This window comes from Drosophila nasuta, chromosome X (genome assembly GCF_023558535.2).
Source record: "Drosophila nasuta strain 15112-1781.00 chromosome X, ASM2355853v1, whole genome shotgun sequence".
Lineage (NCBI taxonomy): Eukaryota > Metazoa > Arthropoda > Insecta > Diptera > Drosophilidae > Drosophila > Drosophila nasuta.
In genome coordinates, this window is record NC_083459.1 from 19,343,377 (window position 1) to 19,361,853 (window position 18,477).

General features: G+C 40.4%; 2 protein-coding genes across 4 annotated transcripts in view; one reads left to right on the forward strand and one right to left on the reverse strand.

Annotated features, from left to right (window-relative positions):
* The window catches only part of LOC132795362 (adenylate cyclase type 9), a 62,294-nt gene extending 44,861 nt beyond the window's left edge, over window positions 1–17,433 (forward strand). For 2 of the 3 annotated variants that reach the window (XM_060806031.1, XM_060806032.1), the window contains exons 3-6: window positions 4,157–4,434; window positions 10,684–11,874; window positions 12,693–12,793; window positions 12,860–17,433. In XM_060806031.1, the coding sequence (XP_060662014.1) occupies window positions 4,157–4,434; window positions 10,684–11,874; window positions 12,693–12,793; window positions 12,860–16,533 (5,244 nt within the window). In that variant the 3' untranslated portion in view covers window positions 16,534–17,433. Of the gene's footprint in view, window positions 1–2,225; window positions 2,589–4,156; window positions 4,435–10,683; window positions 11,875–12,692; window positions 12,794–12,859 lie in introns of those variants that run through there. The other variant, XM_060806033.1, reaches the window with a different exon arrangement.
* Window positions 133–1,092, reverse strand: LOC132795363 (uncharacterized). The gene is made up of 2 exons (XM_060806035.1): window positions 828–1,092; window positions 133–767 (listed from the first exon to the last, which is right to left on the reverse strand). The coding sequence occupies exons 1-2, from the start codon at window positions 890–892 to the stop codon at window positions 227–229; spliced, it is 606 nt and encodes a 201-aa protein (XP_060662018.1). The 5' UTR covers window positions 893–1,092; the 3' UTR covers window positions 133–226.
* Window positions 17,434–18,477: the final 1,044 nt, after the last annotated feature.

The following is an 18,477-nucleotide window of genomic DNA, read 5'->3' on the forward strand; positions in this document are numbered from 1 at the left end:
GCGAATCAACCAAGTGCAGCACTTGATTCGACAACTGAGCTGAACATGAATACAACTCGCAATCAGACTCACGACTGATATATATATAGATTCTATATTTTATTTATAATATAGTATTGCAAAATACAGTTGTGGATCAGGGAACTTATTCACACAATTTCAATTTACTTTGTTGCCCTTTTCTCTAAATGACAACAATATCTTTTATAATAATTATGTTTTTAAATCAATCGTAACCACTTTCATCAAGAAATGCAAGAAGCGATCTCGCAGCCCTTTCCTGTTCCTCTGGGTCCATGTTAAATAGTCGATTGATTTTTAGCTTTTTGGGCGGCACAACAACTGGAATTGGTGGTAGCAAAAGCTCCTCTGTGGTATCATCTTCTTGACTTAATACAGTTTCCTCGGTAGCATCCACATCAAAGAAAACCACTGATTCATCGTAAGATACGACAGATTTCTGCGCAGTATCGTCATCTAGACGAGTCACAGTTTCATCGGGAGGTATTTTAGTTGCCTCCACAGTATTTTCAGCTAACGAGATCATAATTTCTTCCAGAGGTATTTTCTTTTTCTCCACCGTAGCCTCATTTAAGGAGCTCTCAATTACATCGTCTAAATATATAACACTATCATCATCCGATGAAAGGTCAAGCTCCAACATGGTCTTTGAGCGCTTTGAAACTTTCGCTTCTTCACTTTCAGCCACGTCAGATTCGTCATCTGATATGATAATTATTTCTGAAGGCTCCGTCATAGAAATGCTCCTAGTCAATGACTTGCATTAATAAAATTGACAAATTTTAGCTTTCTCCTTTAATACTCACTCCTTTTTGATCTTCATTAGTTCTTCGTAGCTTCGCTTCTTACTTTTACTCCAATTCGGATTCATTTTCCAAAGATTTAATCACAATACACGTGAAAGCTTAAGAGTGAAAATAATTTTCTCTTGCTCTATCTCGCTCTAGAGTTACCAACCAATGTTAGGGTTACCTGCGCTGATTTTGGCCCATTTTTTAGTGTTTAAAAGTGCACCACAGATTATCGCAAAATTGGTAATCGTCTTATCAGTATTTCGATGGTCGTTAAGAACCTAATTAATACTAATAAAAGGTCGTAGATTACAGTGCTGCAAATAATGAGATCGATTATCGAAGAAGATACGTTCCTACTTAGTGCAAAGAATTAAATTTAATATAATAATACATTTAAATGAAAAATAATACACAAATAAAACTGTTTGACATTTTGAATGCAATCAATGAAAATAATATATTGAATATATTATATTAGAATTCGAATAGAATGCATAAATAAATATTAAAATTCCGATTGTCGCTTTAGTTATTCTAAATGCAATGCAAACTCATGACAGACAATGACAGTCCTTAAAGCTTGGACAGTCACAATTCCAACCTTACATTCATTAGCATGTCGTGGGGGCAAGTTCAAGGTATTTCGAGGGCACCACCCACTGACAAAAAAAATAAATAAATAAAAGACACACACAGCAGCAGCAACAACAAACAAAAAGTGAAAAGAAAATTCTTAGCGATTTCGCAGAGGCCGCCGCCAAGCGTCGAGCAACGTCTTATCTTATCAGTTTGAAATGTTGAAATAACCAAGCGGCAAAATTTCTATAAATACAACAAAAAACAGAAACATTTCGCTCTCAATTCAAAGAAGGTGTCTAGGGGAGAGGGAAGTTCATGTTTGCAAAAAAAAAACCAAAAAAAGCGCCAACAAAATTTAAATAATTGCCAAAAAAAGATGTTAACAAGACTTTGTGTAGTCCTTTTAACAAGTAATTATAAGACTTAATTAGACGATCGCTAGCTTAATTAGCTGCCTCTCTTTCGCACTAGGTTTTGCGTGTGCGTGTGTGTGTGTGTGTGTTTGCTATCTATTCTATCTATCTATCTATCTATCTCACCTGCCTGCACCTTATCAGGCTAGCCGATAAGCTGCCAAGTTTTGCACATTGTTGTTGCTCTTGCCGTCAGCTGTTTTGTTGTTGTTGTTGTTGTTGTCGGCAGCGGCATCGCCCATCGGCATCGACATCGACGTTCCATTGTCGTTGTTGCTGTTGCTGTTGTTGTTGCTGTTGTTGCCGTCGGCGTTGTCGTTGTCGTTGCCGTCAGTTTCGGAACAGAAAATTCAAATCAGTTCCCGACGCGTCAACGGCAACATCGAGACTTTAAAATCGTCGAGTGGCGCCCGTTGAACCGTTTTTTTTTTTCTATTCATTTCTCTCTTTTTTTTTGATAATTGTTGGTGTCCAGACTTCGTCGGTGTGTGTGCGTGTGTTCGTGTGTGTGTTGCTTTAAATTACAATAAATCAAATCGAAGCCAAGTCAAACACAACTCGCGTTTTCTTCAGTTTTTTGGCAACAAATTTGATACATTCAATTAAGTTGCTGGTTTATTTATTTTTGTGTGTTTTCGTGACAACTCTTTTGCAAATCGGAATTTGCAATGTTAAATTTCTAAGCATTTCGGTGTATGCGTGTGACGAGTTTTGTTATTTATTTTACGTAGAAATTCATTGAAGCAAAAAATGTTGCCCGCATATTTATGGCATTTCCTGGGTACGTATAAAAACCGAAAAAAAAAAAACCGAAAAAAAACTGTGTTTGTTTATTCGCATAGAGGCAGTCGGTAAAATTGAATATGTATTGTAGTTTTGCCCCCGCGACGCGACGCGACTCGACTCGACTCGACGGTGCACTTGAATTTCTAATTGCACTCGTTGTCGATTTTTTATGCTCACAGCGAACACAACCGACAAAAGTCATGAATTGTTGCATCGAATTCTATCGCAGAGTAAGCTCCGCTATTCTTGTTGTTGTTGCTGCAACAAAGTAAAGGATTTAATATGCAAACCACAGTGAAAAACAATATATATTAAATCGGAAAAGTGCAGAGTGAAAGCGAGAGTGAAAAACCTAACAAAAAGAATTGCAAACGTTGCTAGGCAAAAATACAACAAAAAAAAAATGCGAACAAAATGAAGCGATTCATCGCAGTTGTTTTTATTTTTAATTTCGTTGTTTTTTTCTTCTTTTTGTGCGTGTTAAGTGTGTCTTTAAGCGTGTGCGCGTGTGTGCGTGTGTGTGCAATAATTCGCGGTCAAAGTTTTAATGTAAATATTATTATTTGCTACAGTTGCTATTTTTAGACGAGCTTATTAGCAGCTTCCAATGAAGCGCGCACTCTGAAAACTTGAATACGCTCTTTTATGAATCAGTTAGCAGCTTTCAGACGACGCGACGAATTCTTTATATAGTCAAGACGCACACACACACAGAAGCATACACCCGCAGCTATGTGTGTGTTTGTGTGTGTATGCCGGTGTTATGTCGCTTGAACGGGTCGTATACTTGATTTGATGAACTCGACAACATTGTTGCATTTCTCTTCTTTTTTTTGTTGTCTCTTTCCTCGTTTTGCTGTTGCTTTTGTTTTCATTGTTATTTCTGCGCTAGCTTCTGCTTCTGCTGCTGCTGCTGTGCTGCGATAAGATTAGGCTGAAGACTATAGAAGAAATCAAATTTGAAATCAAAAGCCAGATTGTCGCGTGACTTGCAACGCAATTTTCATTTGTGAACAAAGTTTTTCGATGTACGCCGCGGCGTATGCGCAATATTTCCCTTTGCTTCTTTACTTGTTGCGCGCTGCCAACGCAACTCGCAACAGTCAGACAAACAGACAGACAGACAGACAAGACAGTTAGTCAAAGCAGATAGACTGAGCACTGACCCAGTTAACAAATGGCAAATGTCGAAGGCATGTCCTCGTTGTTGTTGTTGTTGTCCTCGACCTCTGCGGCCTTGTCCTCTTCGTCGTCCTGTCGTTAGCTTCCTCGCACACATTGCTGCATACTTTGCGGCGCCATTTGCTTGCTCCCTCCTAGCAAACATTCCCTTATACTTTGTGTTTATTAGTATTTGGGCCATGAGGAGAGAGACAGAAAACGAGAGCAAGAGAGTGAGAGAGAGAGAGAGAGAGCGAATGAATGCGAAAAAGACCCTTAACATTTGCCCGAAAGGCGCTAACTAATCCTTCTCTCTATTTTTATGCCACACACACACACACACTCTTCTCATCTTCTTATTTCATGTGTCTTTGTCTTCCATCTTTCTTTTGGCCTTTGCAGTCGCGTCGCCAGTCGGTGAGCTTTACAGCAATGCCGCCGGGCGTTCTAGTCAACGATAGCCGGGCCAATTCCACCGATGACATACAAATCGCCCTGGCGCCCCACATCCAAACCTATCTAAGTCAAACCGGACGAAGGCATTCCTGCTGCAGCGTCATGCTGCCGGTGGCCTTTGAGCGAGCCGCCGCCAAATCCTGGCTGGATCCCAAGTTCGATTCGCCCGTTCTCGAGGAGCAGTTTCAGGCCAGCGTCTTTCCCCACATCCGCATGCGATACAGGTGAGTGTTGAAGCACATAGCATACAATACTATATATTTACATATGTAGGTGTGAGCGCTTAAGCGAAGTATGTATTTAGACCCTTCATTGAGGCAAACAAGTGCAAAACGAGTCTAATACATTTCTCAAAGTTTAAATGTGCGTAACAGGCAGAAAGATTCTTAGTTAAGTTTATAATATTTACTATGAATATACTATTATATACCAGATATACTAAATATGAATGAATAATTTACTGTGTATATACTATTATATACTAAATATATATGTATAATTCAAGCAGATTAAGTATTTACCATATATATTGCATAACATACCAGATATACTAAATATGAATGAATAATGTACTATGTATATACTATTATATACCAGATATACTAAATATGTATGTATAATTCAAGCACATTAAGTGTTTGCCAAATATATACTATTATATACCAGATATACCAAATATGGATGAATAATTTACTACGTATATACTATTATATATACTAAATAATTATATGTATGTATTTGTCATTAATACTATTATATACTATATATACTAAATATGTATGTATAATTCAAGCACATTAAGTATTTGTCATATACATATATACTATTACATACCAGATATACCGAATATGGATGAATAATTTACTATGTATTTTATATACCAAATATACTAAATATGAATGAATAATTCAAGCACATTAAGTATTTGCCATATATATACAAGATATACTGAATTTGAACAAATAATTTACTAGTATATAGTAAATAATATTCTGAATCAACATTAATAGGCGAATAGATTTATCTACATCTGTCCAATCTCAGCAATTTTAGCATTTGTTTCTGCAATAGTTTATTTTGAATTTGATTACATCGCGTATTTTTCAAGACATTAGAACTTGGCGACTAATGTGCAGCGATTATAAAGATAAGACATCTCGAACTTTAAGTATAACTTTTTGAGTATACTAGTTGAAAAGTTATATCACATATTAAATCATTGAAACTATATAGTTCATTACATATTTCGATTGTTTCATTCTTTTCAACTGAATTTTGAGAAGAAATGAATTTAAATTACTAAAGTGTCTTAACATTTGTTTATGTAAATTGAAGAATAATATAGAACATATTAAATTAGTATTATTTATGAATGAAAAGTACATATAAAATTGCAAAGAAAAACTTCTATGCATAAATAATCTCATAATTTTCATGATGACAATGCAAAACCCTTTCATTCTTAAAAAAAAATATATTATTTTTGACAGCTAAGAAAATGTATTGTATGCAAATTATCAACAGCTAAGATTTTAAGTAAATAGAAAAAAAATGAAAGGGTCTAGAAAGTCGAAATTTGTAAGTAGATTTCTCACTTGCAAACTAATATATTAAAACGTATTAATCGCAAATGAATTCCAACGAACAACATTCAAAGGAGACTAACAAAAAACAAAAGGGTCTATTCAAGTCGAAACTTGTATCTCGCTTTCTCACTTGCTTTATTCAGCTTTTGCTTTTGCAAGAGCAGCGCCAACAGGCGTTGCAATTAAATTTAAATGCTCAAAGCGAGAGAAACGCGCAGCAAAACACCGAGTGTCAAATTGCATTCAATTAGTTGAGCTTTCCAACTCCAACTTCAGCTTCTGTTTCTGTTTTCTGCTGGCTTTCTGTGCGTTCAGTGCGTATAAATTGTTGTTATTAAAACTTTAATGCGCTTCTCTCTTAAGAACGCCAACAGCAAACAGCGCTGATATTTAAAACCGTAGTGCAAAAAGCGATGCTTCTAAGTTACAAATTACATCCATACATCCAAATCGACATCGACATCTCACGACCTCAGACTATCTACTGAGTACTTAGATAAACGTAAAATTTGGTGAGAACAAATAATAATAATTACCAAATGAAATGAAATACGCGTAGTAATCTTGCCTTGCATTTTATCATAGCAACCAGTTAAGTTCTAATGGCTTTAATAATTCCGGGAATAAACGTGCAGCGACTATCAGAAAACGATCACATACGAGTCGAGCTATACGAGAATCATAAGGGCACGTGGTGGCTCACTTAACTTAACGGGTCACCCACCATAGTTTCTTTTGTTTTTTATCCACCCAACACCCGCATGACAATAGCAACAACAACAACAGCAACAACAAAAGTCGACGAAAGCAATTTGCGTGACTTTCAGATACTCGATAACTATTTTTAGGGCATAGAATATGGCAATTCAAAGTGATTTTTAGCTCACCAAATTTGTTTTATAAATAACTTTCTAGTTTCTTTTTTTGCTGTTATCTGATTGGCCTCAAATATAGACAGATTGCTGTCAAACAGAGTAGAAGGGGAAAATTCAAAAGAAATGTAGGACATGTGACAATAATATTATAGTATGAACTTGTTATAGTTAACTTTAAGAGTTCTTAAGAAATTGCACTAAATTATTTTACAACTATTAATTATAGTATTTTCTGCCAAGGAAGTAAAAGGGTAAAAGTTAAATAGATACTTTCTATTATTGACCAAAATATTTCTAGTTCGCTTCAAATGTGCTTTAAAAGTTTTATAGAAATTCCTTTAAATCTTTAAATCCGATCGAAATCAAATATATCGTAATAGCTGTTAAGTTGCAGGGTGAAACATTTCAAACAACTTGTGAGCTTGAAATGTGCTTAAAGTTTTTTTTATTGAAATTTCAGTAAATCTTTTTAAAGCTTTAAAGTGTTTCATAAATAACATTGTCTTTTTTTAATTTATCTGATTGGAATCAATCATAGATACATTAGTCAGGGATTAAATGTGGGGTGAATTAAAATGAAATTTAGTATTGTCTGAACTTGTTAATTTTAGCTTTAAATGTGCTTAAAGGATTTCGTAAGTTTTGTTTTTTAAATATCATTGTTTTCTATATTTTATCTGATCGGAATAAATCAGAGATACATTAGTTAGAGATTAAAAAGGAAGAAAATTCAAATGAAATTTAGTCTTGTGTGAAATTGTTAATATGCTAAAACACTTAAGTGCATTAATTCCTTTAAAAACTTTAATGCAGTTATTATTATTATTGCGACGCTTAAAGCTTTCATTTAAATGTTGCCGAGTAAAAGCTGCTTAATGGCAGACAATTCAAAAATTAATCACGTTGAAAGCTTGCGCACTCTGAAAATAATAATGATGATGATAAAGTAAATATGAACTTTAAGGCAAACGTCAATTTGTTGCAAGTTGCTGCGATTGGGCTTTAAGTTTGATAACCTTTTGTGCAATGCTGTTGAATTCGACAAACAAATCATGAGCGCCTTCTTCTTCTCCTTCGAGGTGCACTAGAAGAGCAAAAGCAAAAGCAAGAGCAAGAGGAAGAGCTATGTGCACAGTGTGCATAACCAGCTGCGAGTTCAACTTTCGCACGTGCATGCAATCAACCCAACGCCCCAAAAGGGCAACCAATGAAGCAAGTGAAGAGGAGAGGAGAGAAGTGAAGTAGATCGAAGGGGACCAACCGACCGACCGTTCGACTGACTGACTGTTTGCCTGGCTGGGTAAAAGAGGCAAATTAGTTGAGAACTGCGCAGGATGGCAAAATTGCTGCCATAAATGGCCGCTTGGCGTGCTTTGGACGAGCTCTCAATATGTATGTTAGTAGTTGTGTGAGTGTGTGTGTGTGTGTGTTTGTTTGTTTCACTGTTTGGTTTGGGTTTCAGTTTGGCTGCCATTGCAGGTCAATGCCATTTGGCGAGCACCGCAATTGCAACAAAAAGAAGAAAAAAACCAAAACAGAAACAGAAACAACGACAACAAAATGTTACACACACCAGGCAGGCAAATCGATTGAAGCAAGTGCAAACTCGAGCACATTGCCGAAATACCCAAAAAAAAAAAATAAAAACTTTTTGCCATTTTCATATTTATGGCACATTTATGAGCAACAAATAAATATGGCATCAATTCTCATTAAACGCCAAGCGATGTTTCCGTTGTCCATTGCGCTTTTTTATTGCTGCAACTTATTATCAATCTTTAAAGTCAAATTTATTCACTCTAGACCTAAAAACATAAAGTCAACGCTGACATGAAGCTAATATAATTTTGTAAGTTCCCAAAATAAGAAACATTTACACAGTGAATAAAAATCGGGCTAACATCAAAAAGAACATCTTGAATCAAGATTATAAGATATCAAAATTGAAAAAAAATTTTAAATCGAAAAGTTCTTAAATTAAGTTTTACAATCTTCTTTTCAATCTAGCAAAAAACATTCTTTAAGTAAGATTTTAATCTTCAAATAAGATGTTTTTAATCTTAAAGTGCATATTTAGCATAAATATCTTGTTTTAAGATTTTGTTCAACCTGAAAAATGTTATTTCAAGATTCTTTTAAGATCAAACAATTCTTAAATCATCTTAAATCAATTTGAAATTTAATTTTCAGTAAATTTTTTTCTCTCTGTGTACATGCTTCGAAAAACATTTTCGAAATAAGATTTCAAGCTTTAAATGTGAATTTTAAACAGGCAAGATTTTAAGTGTGGCATTGTAAGAATTAATTAAACTAAGAATTAATTGCTTGAAGATGCATTTCCCACTCTAAAAAAACAATTTGAAACTTGTTTTCAAAATTGTCCAGCTTGAATGTTGGATTAATTAGCTGATGATCAAAGCTCAACATTTGCAGCTGCATTTCCTGCCTGCCTGCGCTTTTCTCATTACTTTTCCGCGCAATGAACTCGAAGATGCCGCTGATTGCTGAATGTCTCTGCTCAACTTGCAACTGCAACTTCAAACATCAACTTTGCCCAGTGTTGCACACAATTTTTGTCGTTAATTTGACGAGTTTGCTGAGGCGAGCTCTCTTTGCTCTCTTGCTTGCTTGCTTGTCCTCAGCTCCATGGCTGCCTTGTCACCTTGTCTTGAGTGTCGCAATCTGTTTAATGAAAGCCGCAACGGAACGCAATGTTGCAAGTTGCAAGTTCCAAGTGGCAAGCTGCTGCTGCAACCAATGGCAACGGCAAAGGAAACGGCGAATGAGTTTATCGCGTGAAAGTTTTGCTCCTTGGATTGCTGTTCATTTGCCCGCCACCTAAGTTGCCCCCATCCAACTGCCTCTTCGCCTCCTCCTCCATTAGCCACCGTTTCCCTTCCCCCTCTCGCACTTGCAATGGCTTTTAAACGGGCCACACTAATTAGTATGAATGTCCTGCCAGCCAGCCAGCAAACTCGCATAAAATGTGGCATACACAAAGATGGGGGCATTAAGTGCAAGGAGACGCCTTGCAATCTTGCTTCCGACATTTCACTGACCTACATTTTTCGACCAATGATCGGTTTTTCAGGCTGCCATGCTGGCAGTAAACTGGAGAGCTTGTGCCACATTTTGATTTATCGTCGTATCAACGCAGATGATTAATTCAACTCTTCATAATCCACAAACAGAAACATTAATTTCCTTTCACCAGGCGGTGAGAGTAATCAAATAAATAATGTCATGTTAAATGCCTTTGTAGTTATAGTAAAAGAAACTCTTTAAAAATAAATATATATACAAATAGTGGCTCAATTTTTTAACTCTTTTTAGTTTCAAGCAAAGTGATAGACAAAAAAACATTTTTAAAACTATATATATTCTTAAACAAGTAAGATAGCTAAAAGATTAAAAATATATTTTAAGTATATTTTAGGGTTTTATAACTTTGTGCCTCCAGGAAATGAATGTAACATGCAAAAGTAGTCATCTCCGACCCTATAAAGTATATATATTCTTGAACAGCATCAACAGCCGAGACATGTCCGTCTGTCCGTCCATCTGTATGAACACCTAGATCTCAGAGACTATAAGATATAGAGAAAGACTCCCACTTACGACGGATCTTGGTTGCTTTCGCTGACAATCTGCCATATTTTGCATTCTATGATATATTTTAAATGGTACTATATCCATATACCAAAAACATAGCCTTGGGTATGTTTCAGTGTTTTTGCGGTATATTAATTTGACATATTTTTGGTATAATGCCGCCCTATTTTGCCTTTAAAGGTTAAATGTCACTGTCGAGCACTTGACTGTCTCTTTCTTACTGGGTTTTTGCTATATCATATATCAGCTAAGCACTTACAGAAAAATATAACAAAGGTATACATAATAAATATAATTCTATAGTTGTGTAGCATAGCTAACACATTTGGTTTAAGATTGAATGTCATTGCCATTAGTCACCATATTAATAAATTCCTCTTCTTTTTTCTGACACTTTCAGATTCACACTCTCGTACATTCTACTTTGCTCCGTGGTCTGGTGTCTGTATTTTGTGATCGATGGCGGCTCCGAGGACTTCTGGCGTCCCATCTCGACATCGTTCTCGATGATGTCGCTGGTGACGATCATGGCGATGTGCTTCACCCACTGGGATCTGTACAAGCACCACAGAACTCTGACATCGGCGCTGACCGCCCTCATCCTGTGCAGCGCCTCGTTGGCCTTTCTCACGTACACGGGTCGAGCGTTCAGTCCGCTGGGACACTTTGCCATCTGCCTGGAGATTGTGCTGTTGATCTACACGGCGCTGCCGATGCCACTGTGGCTGGGCGCCAGCATTGCGATCTGCTATTCGATTGCCTTCGAGCTGGTCTCCCACATGGTCATCGGAGTGAGCGCTGTGCATGGGGCAACAACAACGACAGTCGAAGGAGCAACAGCAGCAACAATAGCCGAGGGATCGACAAGCGATCCCAGTCACAAGATACTCATGCTGCGCATCATGGCACATCTGAGTGTCCATCTCGTTGGCGTCCATGTGCTGATCATGAATCTGGTGCGCATGCGCGGCACCTTCATGAAGGTCGGCCAGAATTTGCTGGTGCGCCGACAGCTGGAGATGGAAAAGCAGCTGAAGGAGAAGATGATACACTCGGTGATGCCGCCCAAGGTGGCCGATATGCTGCTCAACGAGGGCGGCAGCGGTGGCCTCGATCCTAATCAGCCACCCGAATCGCATTATATGCGTCCACGTGCCTCGCACGATGTCAAATCCCTGTTTCGACCCTTTCACATGCACAGCATGGAGAACGTGAGCATTCTGTTTGCCGACATTGTCGGCTTCACTCGCATGTCATCGACAAAGACGGCCGAACAATTGGTGGAGATTCTCAACGATCTGTTCGAGCGCTTCGATGATCTCTGCACGCTCAGCGGTTGCGAAAAGATCTCCACTCTGGGCGATTGCTACTATTGCGTCTCCGGTTGCCCCGAACCCAGAGCTGATCATGCCATCTGCTGTGTCGAGATGGGTCTCGGCATGATCGATGCCATGCGCTGCTTCGATGCCCAGCGCCATGAGGGTGTCAAGATGCGTGTCGGCGTCCACACCGGCACCGTTCTCTGTGGCATCGTTGGCACGCGACGCGTCAAGTTCGATGTGTGGAGCAACGATGTCAGCCTGGCCAACAAGTGAGTACTGTTCACGTCTTTCTCAATTTTAAAAGCGATCAATTTGCAATTAAAATTTACAACTCTTAGGTCAATTTTCTAGGAAAATAATTTGGTTGTTCATATGAAGATTTTTTAATTTTGGTAATTTAACGAAAATAGCTAATTTAATTTGGGAAATAATTTCGTTGCTCTTATGAAGTTTTTTTTAATGTTGAAATTTACCAAAAATAGCAAAATTTATGAATATCTGTAAGTGTGGAACAAACCGTAGTAATTTCTTTGCAGTTTATTTTAACGATTTGGCACGCCTACTTACGCCCACGCAAAAATAATATAGAATAGAAAGAGTAATGTAAGAGCTAGAGTATCGATTTTTGATTTTGTCAGGACTTAATTGCTTTGGTTAACAATCTGATATATTTTGTACTCTGTGCTATATTTTTGAGTGCATCGGTATATTAATATATCAAATATTGCGTTTGGTATATTTTAGTTATTTCAATTTGGTATATATTTTAACAATAATACTGATATATACAAACTTACTATTATTATTACTATTATTCATTGTCAGGGTTCAAGACTGGAATTAAATTGAGATTTTATATGTTAATGGGGGCCAATACAGCTTAGTTTAAAAACCAATGAGGGAAACCTAACAAACCTTAGACAAACAGGACGAGTAAAAACAACGTAAATCTAGTTGGTTATTTAGTTAAGCAAACAGACGTTCAAAATTAGAGTTTAGTTCCTTAATTTTGCCAACAATGTAATGTTAAATTTGACTATAATCAAATAGAAACCCACATTAATGCAATTTATACATTCTTCTTCAGAATGGAGTCGTCAGGCAAGCCGGAGCAAGTGCACATCTCGCAGGAGACGTCGAGTTTCCTGGGCGACGCCTACTACCTGGAGGAGGGCGAGGAGGTCTATGGTAAGTGACGCAAGCTACACACTATTAAATGGAATTCTCTCTAAGCTAACTCTTTGCCACACACAGGTCATCGCACCTACTTTGTGGTGGGACGTCGTCGAGATGTGTCGCGTGCCAACAGCTTGAGTCCCAGCATGGCAGCAACGGCCACCGGTGGCAGTTCGTTGCTGCTGCCCGGGGCACATGGCGCCTTTGCCTCGTTGTCGCAGAGCGCCACGAATATCTCGGTGGTGCAGCCGCATGTGCCGCCCGCATCGCCAGTGGGTCAGCTGTCCAACTCGCTGAAGTCATCGCCAGTGCTGTCGATGCGTCCGCGCCTCACCTCGTTGAGCATGAAGCTGCGCAAGAAGTCGCAATCGCAGACACAGTCGCAAACGCAGCAGAGTCGCGATCGTGATCTGGAGCGTGGCATCATACATCCGGCCGCATCGGGAATACCTCCGGTGATTGTGGTGCGTGAGCGTCCCAAGATAATCATCACGACAAAGTCGCTGCCGGGCAGTCTCGATTCCGATGAGCAGCCGCCATCAGCCGGAGCACCAACAGCAACCACAATTGCCATGGAGCAGGAGCAAGGGACAACAGCAGGGCAACAGGAGCTGTGCTCCAAGCTCAAGCTCAAGATGTGGAAGATGCCGCGTTTCCTCAAGCTCAGTGCACGCAACAAGGAGAAGGAAAAGGACAAACTGTCGTCGGATAAGCTAGACAGAGATAAGGATAAAGAGCAGCCGACCACACGCATGCACTCCAATTCGTTGGCTGCGCCAGGCGATGAATGCCTGGCATTCATCGAGTCATCAACGCCCTCGCCATCCCCGGTGGCCAATGGCTGTTCGGGCTATCAGCAGCTGCCGGTGCTCGTGGAGACGTCGTGTAACACACGGCTGAGCAGCAATCAAATGCTGGACATACCCAATGCACGTCCGGTGCTGCATCATGCGGCCACCTCGACGGCGCTCTCGAGCAGCGTGATGCGTTCGCCAGATGGCGGAGCTGCCGGTGGCGGTGGCAGCTGCTGTTCGCCGGGACAGTATTCGATGTACGACGACATCATCGATGTTCGCAGCTACATCAGTCAATCGCGCAGCGACATCTCGCCCTTTGGCCGCACCGGCAGCTATCGCTCTCAGTGCGGCCGTCAGTCGAGTAGTGCAGCAGCAGCCGGCGGGGGCGGGGGCGGGGTCGCAGCTCCTTCAGCTGCCAGTCAATCGATGGAGCAGTCACCATTGCCACGGCCACGCGCCTCCACACTGACCACGGGACGTGGCATGAACACCGAACCGAGCAGCAGCAATTGCACTGCCAATGCCAATGCCCAAGCCAACAATTCGGCCAACACATGTTGTCTTCCGGCGCCAGGCAACGCAGGCGGCGGCACTCACTCGCATTCGCGTAACTCGAGCATTTGGCCCGACGGCCTGAGCATTTGTCCGTCGGCGACGTCACGCAAGGATTCGGGCATCAAGAGTAATTCGCGTCGCAGCTCGATACAGCAACAGATCTATGCCCTGAATCAATCGGCCATCAGTCAGCATCGTGTCTCCGGCTACTTCACCAGCTCCACGTCGAGCATCTCGAATTTGGGCGAACCGGGCGCCCTGCCCTGCCCCCTGCCACCGCCAGTGGCAGCGTTGGGCCAACAACAGCCGGCCGATCCGTTGTCCGCCTGCCTCCAGCAGCTGCGCAAGCAATCCGATCTGCAGCTGATACGTTGTGTGCGCGACAATGCGCGATCACAGCGCAGCTATCTGGTGAAGCCGCCGTTGCGTCGCTTCAGCCTGTACTTCAAGTCACGCCAGCTGGAGCGGGATTTTCGGTCGAAGGCGCATCGCTTTGGCAGCGAGCACGAAACCGAAGGACCGCCCACATTGGCCACGCCCCGTTACAATACATACATCGACATCTTTGTGGGCATCGCCGTCTATCTGTGCATCTCGGTGTCGCTGTTCCTGATGACCCAGAACACGGTGACGCCCAGCTTCCGTTTGTGGGTGACGCTCTTCTCGTGCTTCACGGCCATCCAAGTGTTTGCCCTGTTCCTTTTCACACGCCAGATGTGTCGACGCCACGGCACCCGGTTGCGCTCCAAGTCCACGGTCAGCGAACACTTGACCGGCAACAACAATGGCAGCGAATCGACGACGCCACAACCGACCACTGGGAACCAGTTGCCACCCGAACTGCAGCATCAACAGTCGCGACAGTCGCGCCGTCAATCGCGACAATCGCAACAGTTTGAGTCGTGTGCGGATCGCATCTTTGAGGCCATCTCCAGCTGGTATCCGTGGCACATTTGTCTGGCCGTGCTCATGGCCATGCCCGTTGTGCTGATCATTGCCAACTTTCTGCTCTTGGATCTCACACAGTTGGAAGCGTTCGAATATCATTATGGCTTCCTCATCTTTGTGTGCATCGTGCACTTTTGCAACTTCACCCAGTTGAATTGCTGGATGCGCAACATACTCGCCTTCCTGGCGGCGCTCTGTTTCATCGGCATTGCCGTCTCCCAGCTGACGGTGTACTCCAGCCGATCGGAGATTGAACCGGAGGCGGGCAACTTGAATGCGGATGCCAATCGGAGTGCGGCGAGTGCGTTCATCTTTGAGGAGATCAAATGGTTTCACGACTACCATGTAGAAATCTATTTGGATCTGCTGTTGATACTGGTCCTTGTCTGGCTGTTGAATCGCGAATTCGAGATTGGTTATCGCCTCACCTTCTACGGCAATGCGGTGGCCAATCAGGACAAAGTCCGTGTGCAGAACATGAAGAATCAAGCGGACATGCTGCTCCATAATATCATACCCAAACATGTGGCCGAGCATCTCAAGAATACAGCCAAGTATTCGGAGAATCATCGCAACATTGCCATCATCTTTGCCTCGATTGTCAACTTCAACGAAATGTACGACGAAAGCTATTTGGGTGGCAAGGAATTCTTGCGTGTTCTCAACGAATTGATCGGCGATTTTGATGAACTGTTGTCGCATCCCAAGTTTCGGGCCGTCGAGAAGATCAAGACAATTGGCTCCACATTTATGGCGGCCAGCGGGCTGGATCCTTCGCATCGCGGCACTGGCGATGAGCATATTCACACGCTCATGGAGTTTGCCATCGAGATGCAAAAGGTGGTCATTGAGTTCAACAAGGATCTGCTGGAGTTCAATTTGATTTTACGCATTGGCATGAACATTGGCGATGTCACCGCTGGCGTCATTGGCACCAGTAAACTCTACTATGACATTTGGGGCGATGCTGTCAATGTGGCATCCCGCATGGACTCCACCGGAGTGAGGGATCGCATTCAGGTGGGCAAGGATTGTCTGCCCTTTTTGGAGGCCAACTATAAGTTTGAGCCGCGCGGCAGTGTCTATGTGAAGGGCAAGGATCACATGGAGGTATTTTTGTACACGGGACGTCGGACGCAGTTGGAGGAGCAGCCACTGATGGATCAACTAGACGAGCAGCTAGTCGAATCCCAGGAGTCCACAGAGCTGAACGCTGAGGTGGAGCAGAAACTGCAAAATGTGGCAGTTGAATTAAATCATTTGGAGGCCGAGCATGTGGAGGAGGAAGCAACGAATAATGACGAGGATGAGGAGGAGGAAGAGGAAGAGGAGGATGGCGACCTACACTCGAGCGAGACAACAACGCTATTCAAGTCACAGGAATCGCTGCATGCCGCACATACCGCAAACGGTGGCAGCCACTTTAATGCAGCAAACACAACCGAAACTTAGAAGAAACGAAACGAAACTCTACTTGAAGCCGATGTCTGAGCCAAGGAAACGGTTTCAAAATTGCATTTAAACGCCAATGATGAATGTCCTGGCCAGCCATCGCCGGAGTGGGAGTGGAAGTGGAAAAGGAAAAGGAGAATTGAATGGGATAATGGGTGAATAGGATAAGTTAGCGCAAAGGGGGGAAAAGAAAGCGTATATTTGTGATATGTAACTAATGTTGAATATGTACGAGATATAGATGTGGGCCAAGTGTGCCCTCAACCCGATATTGTTGAGAACGAGAATAAGAAGTAGTAGAAGGCGAAGAAGAAGAAATGTAATATGTGAGGTTATGTTGAATACTGTTTGATCGCATTAATTTATGTATTAACCAGATATTTAGTGGGCCGAGTTCTATATGCATATTATATATGTATGTATGTGTGTATACATGTTGTAATTAATTAACTATTCTTAATTCGATTCGATTATATTTCTATTTGTATTTTGTATTTGTATTAGAAAGTGTTTTTTTTCTGTCTGTCCTTGTCCTATTTGTATTTGTAGCGTGTATTTTCAATGTAGCTTAATTTATACAAATGTAATCGTAATTATAATTGTAACTGTAATTATATATGTATAATGATCGTAATGCTAAGTAAACCAGATTACAACACACACACTAAACTAATGGAAATTCGTGGCTTTAAATGTATTAACTGTATTTTTTGCTTAGTCCTAAGCAATATAACAGCTACCTGTGCGTGTGTGCGTTTGTGTGTATGTGAAAGAGTGTGTGTGTGAATGTGTGCATGTATGTCTGTATGTGTGTATGTTTTTTTTTTTAATTTATAGCTGTAATTTAAACTAACCACAAGAGCCGACTAGTTAATAAATGTTATCAACTTTCTAAACATAGCTGAAAGTTGTTCTTAATTTTAAGTCCAATTTGTTTTTCATTATTACTTTTGTTTTTATTTATGGATCTTAGTTCAATGGCTATGATATATGTACATGTATGTGTGTAGTTGTACAATAAGTGCATACATATTCTATATATGGGAAATCAAATGGAAATTCTGATAGAACTGCATGCGTATGTTGTTTGTTAATGATGTTATTATTATTCATAATGTTGATTGATGTTCGTTGTATTGTTGCTGTATCGTATATATATATGCATATATGCAAATACACAATCCTGTGCATGAACATAAACATTTATGGTTATAACTACGAAAAAGAGTTTCAATATTTACGTGCGAGTACAAAATCATTTAATTGCGCAGCACAAAAGTATGCTGCAAAAAAAATTTAAAAAGGCCTACTGCTTGGCAACTTAGAATATCTATACCACAGAAGCAACAAGCAGTGAACACTGCATTTTGTACACTGCTTACACAATGCAAAGTGTATACTGCTTGTCTGTGAAAGAGAAAAGGATCAACAAAACACTTTATTCGATTTCCTGTGCTTTTCTTTCGAATTTGCGAAATAAATCAACGCAAACGAAATGCTGTAACCTATGGACCCTCTTGTATTTTTATATGTATTCTTACTACTATACTACATTATATCTATATATGTAAATGGATGTGCGCATGTGTATGTCAACCACAAAACAAAAAAAAGAACAACAATTATTTTCTACCAACTTATTAAATATACTCGTACAACATACATATAATAAAATATGTATGTATATATTGTACCACAGACTACAACTAACACAAGAACTTAAACGAATACGAATGCATTTTTTTTTTGCGTGTGCTCCCTTTTGAACTATCTAAGTGTACATAATAAAAATCTGTATATTTTTATAAAATTAACACGACAAAACAAAAACGAATGAAATATGATGGAATAATTATATGATATATGATTCATCAGACGGAGCTGGGAAATGGGAGGCAAAGATACTCTCATAATTTCGAATACTCGTATGTAATTGTTTAAATG

Bases quoted from the DNA above. Each gene is read 5' to 3' on its own strand.
- LOC132795363 (XM_060806035.1), bottom strand. From the start codon at position 892: ATGAATCCGAATTGGAGTAAAAGTAAGAAGCGAAGCTACGAAGAACTA. The intron at 768-827 runs GTGAGTATTAAA...GTCATTGACTAG, and splicing joins CTAATGAAGATCAAAAAGGA to GAGCATTTCTATGACGGAGC.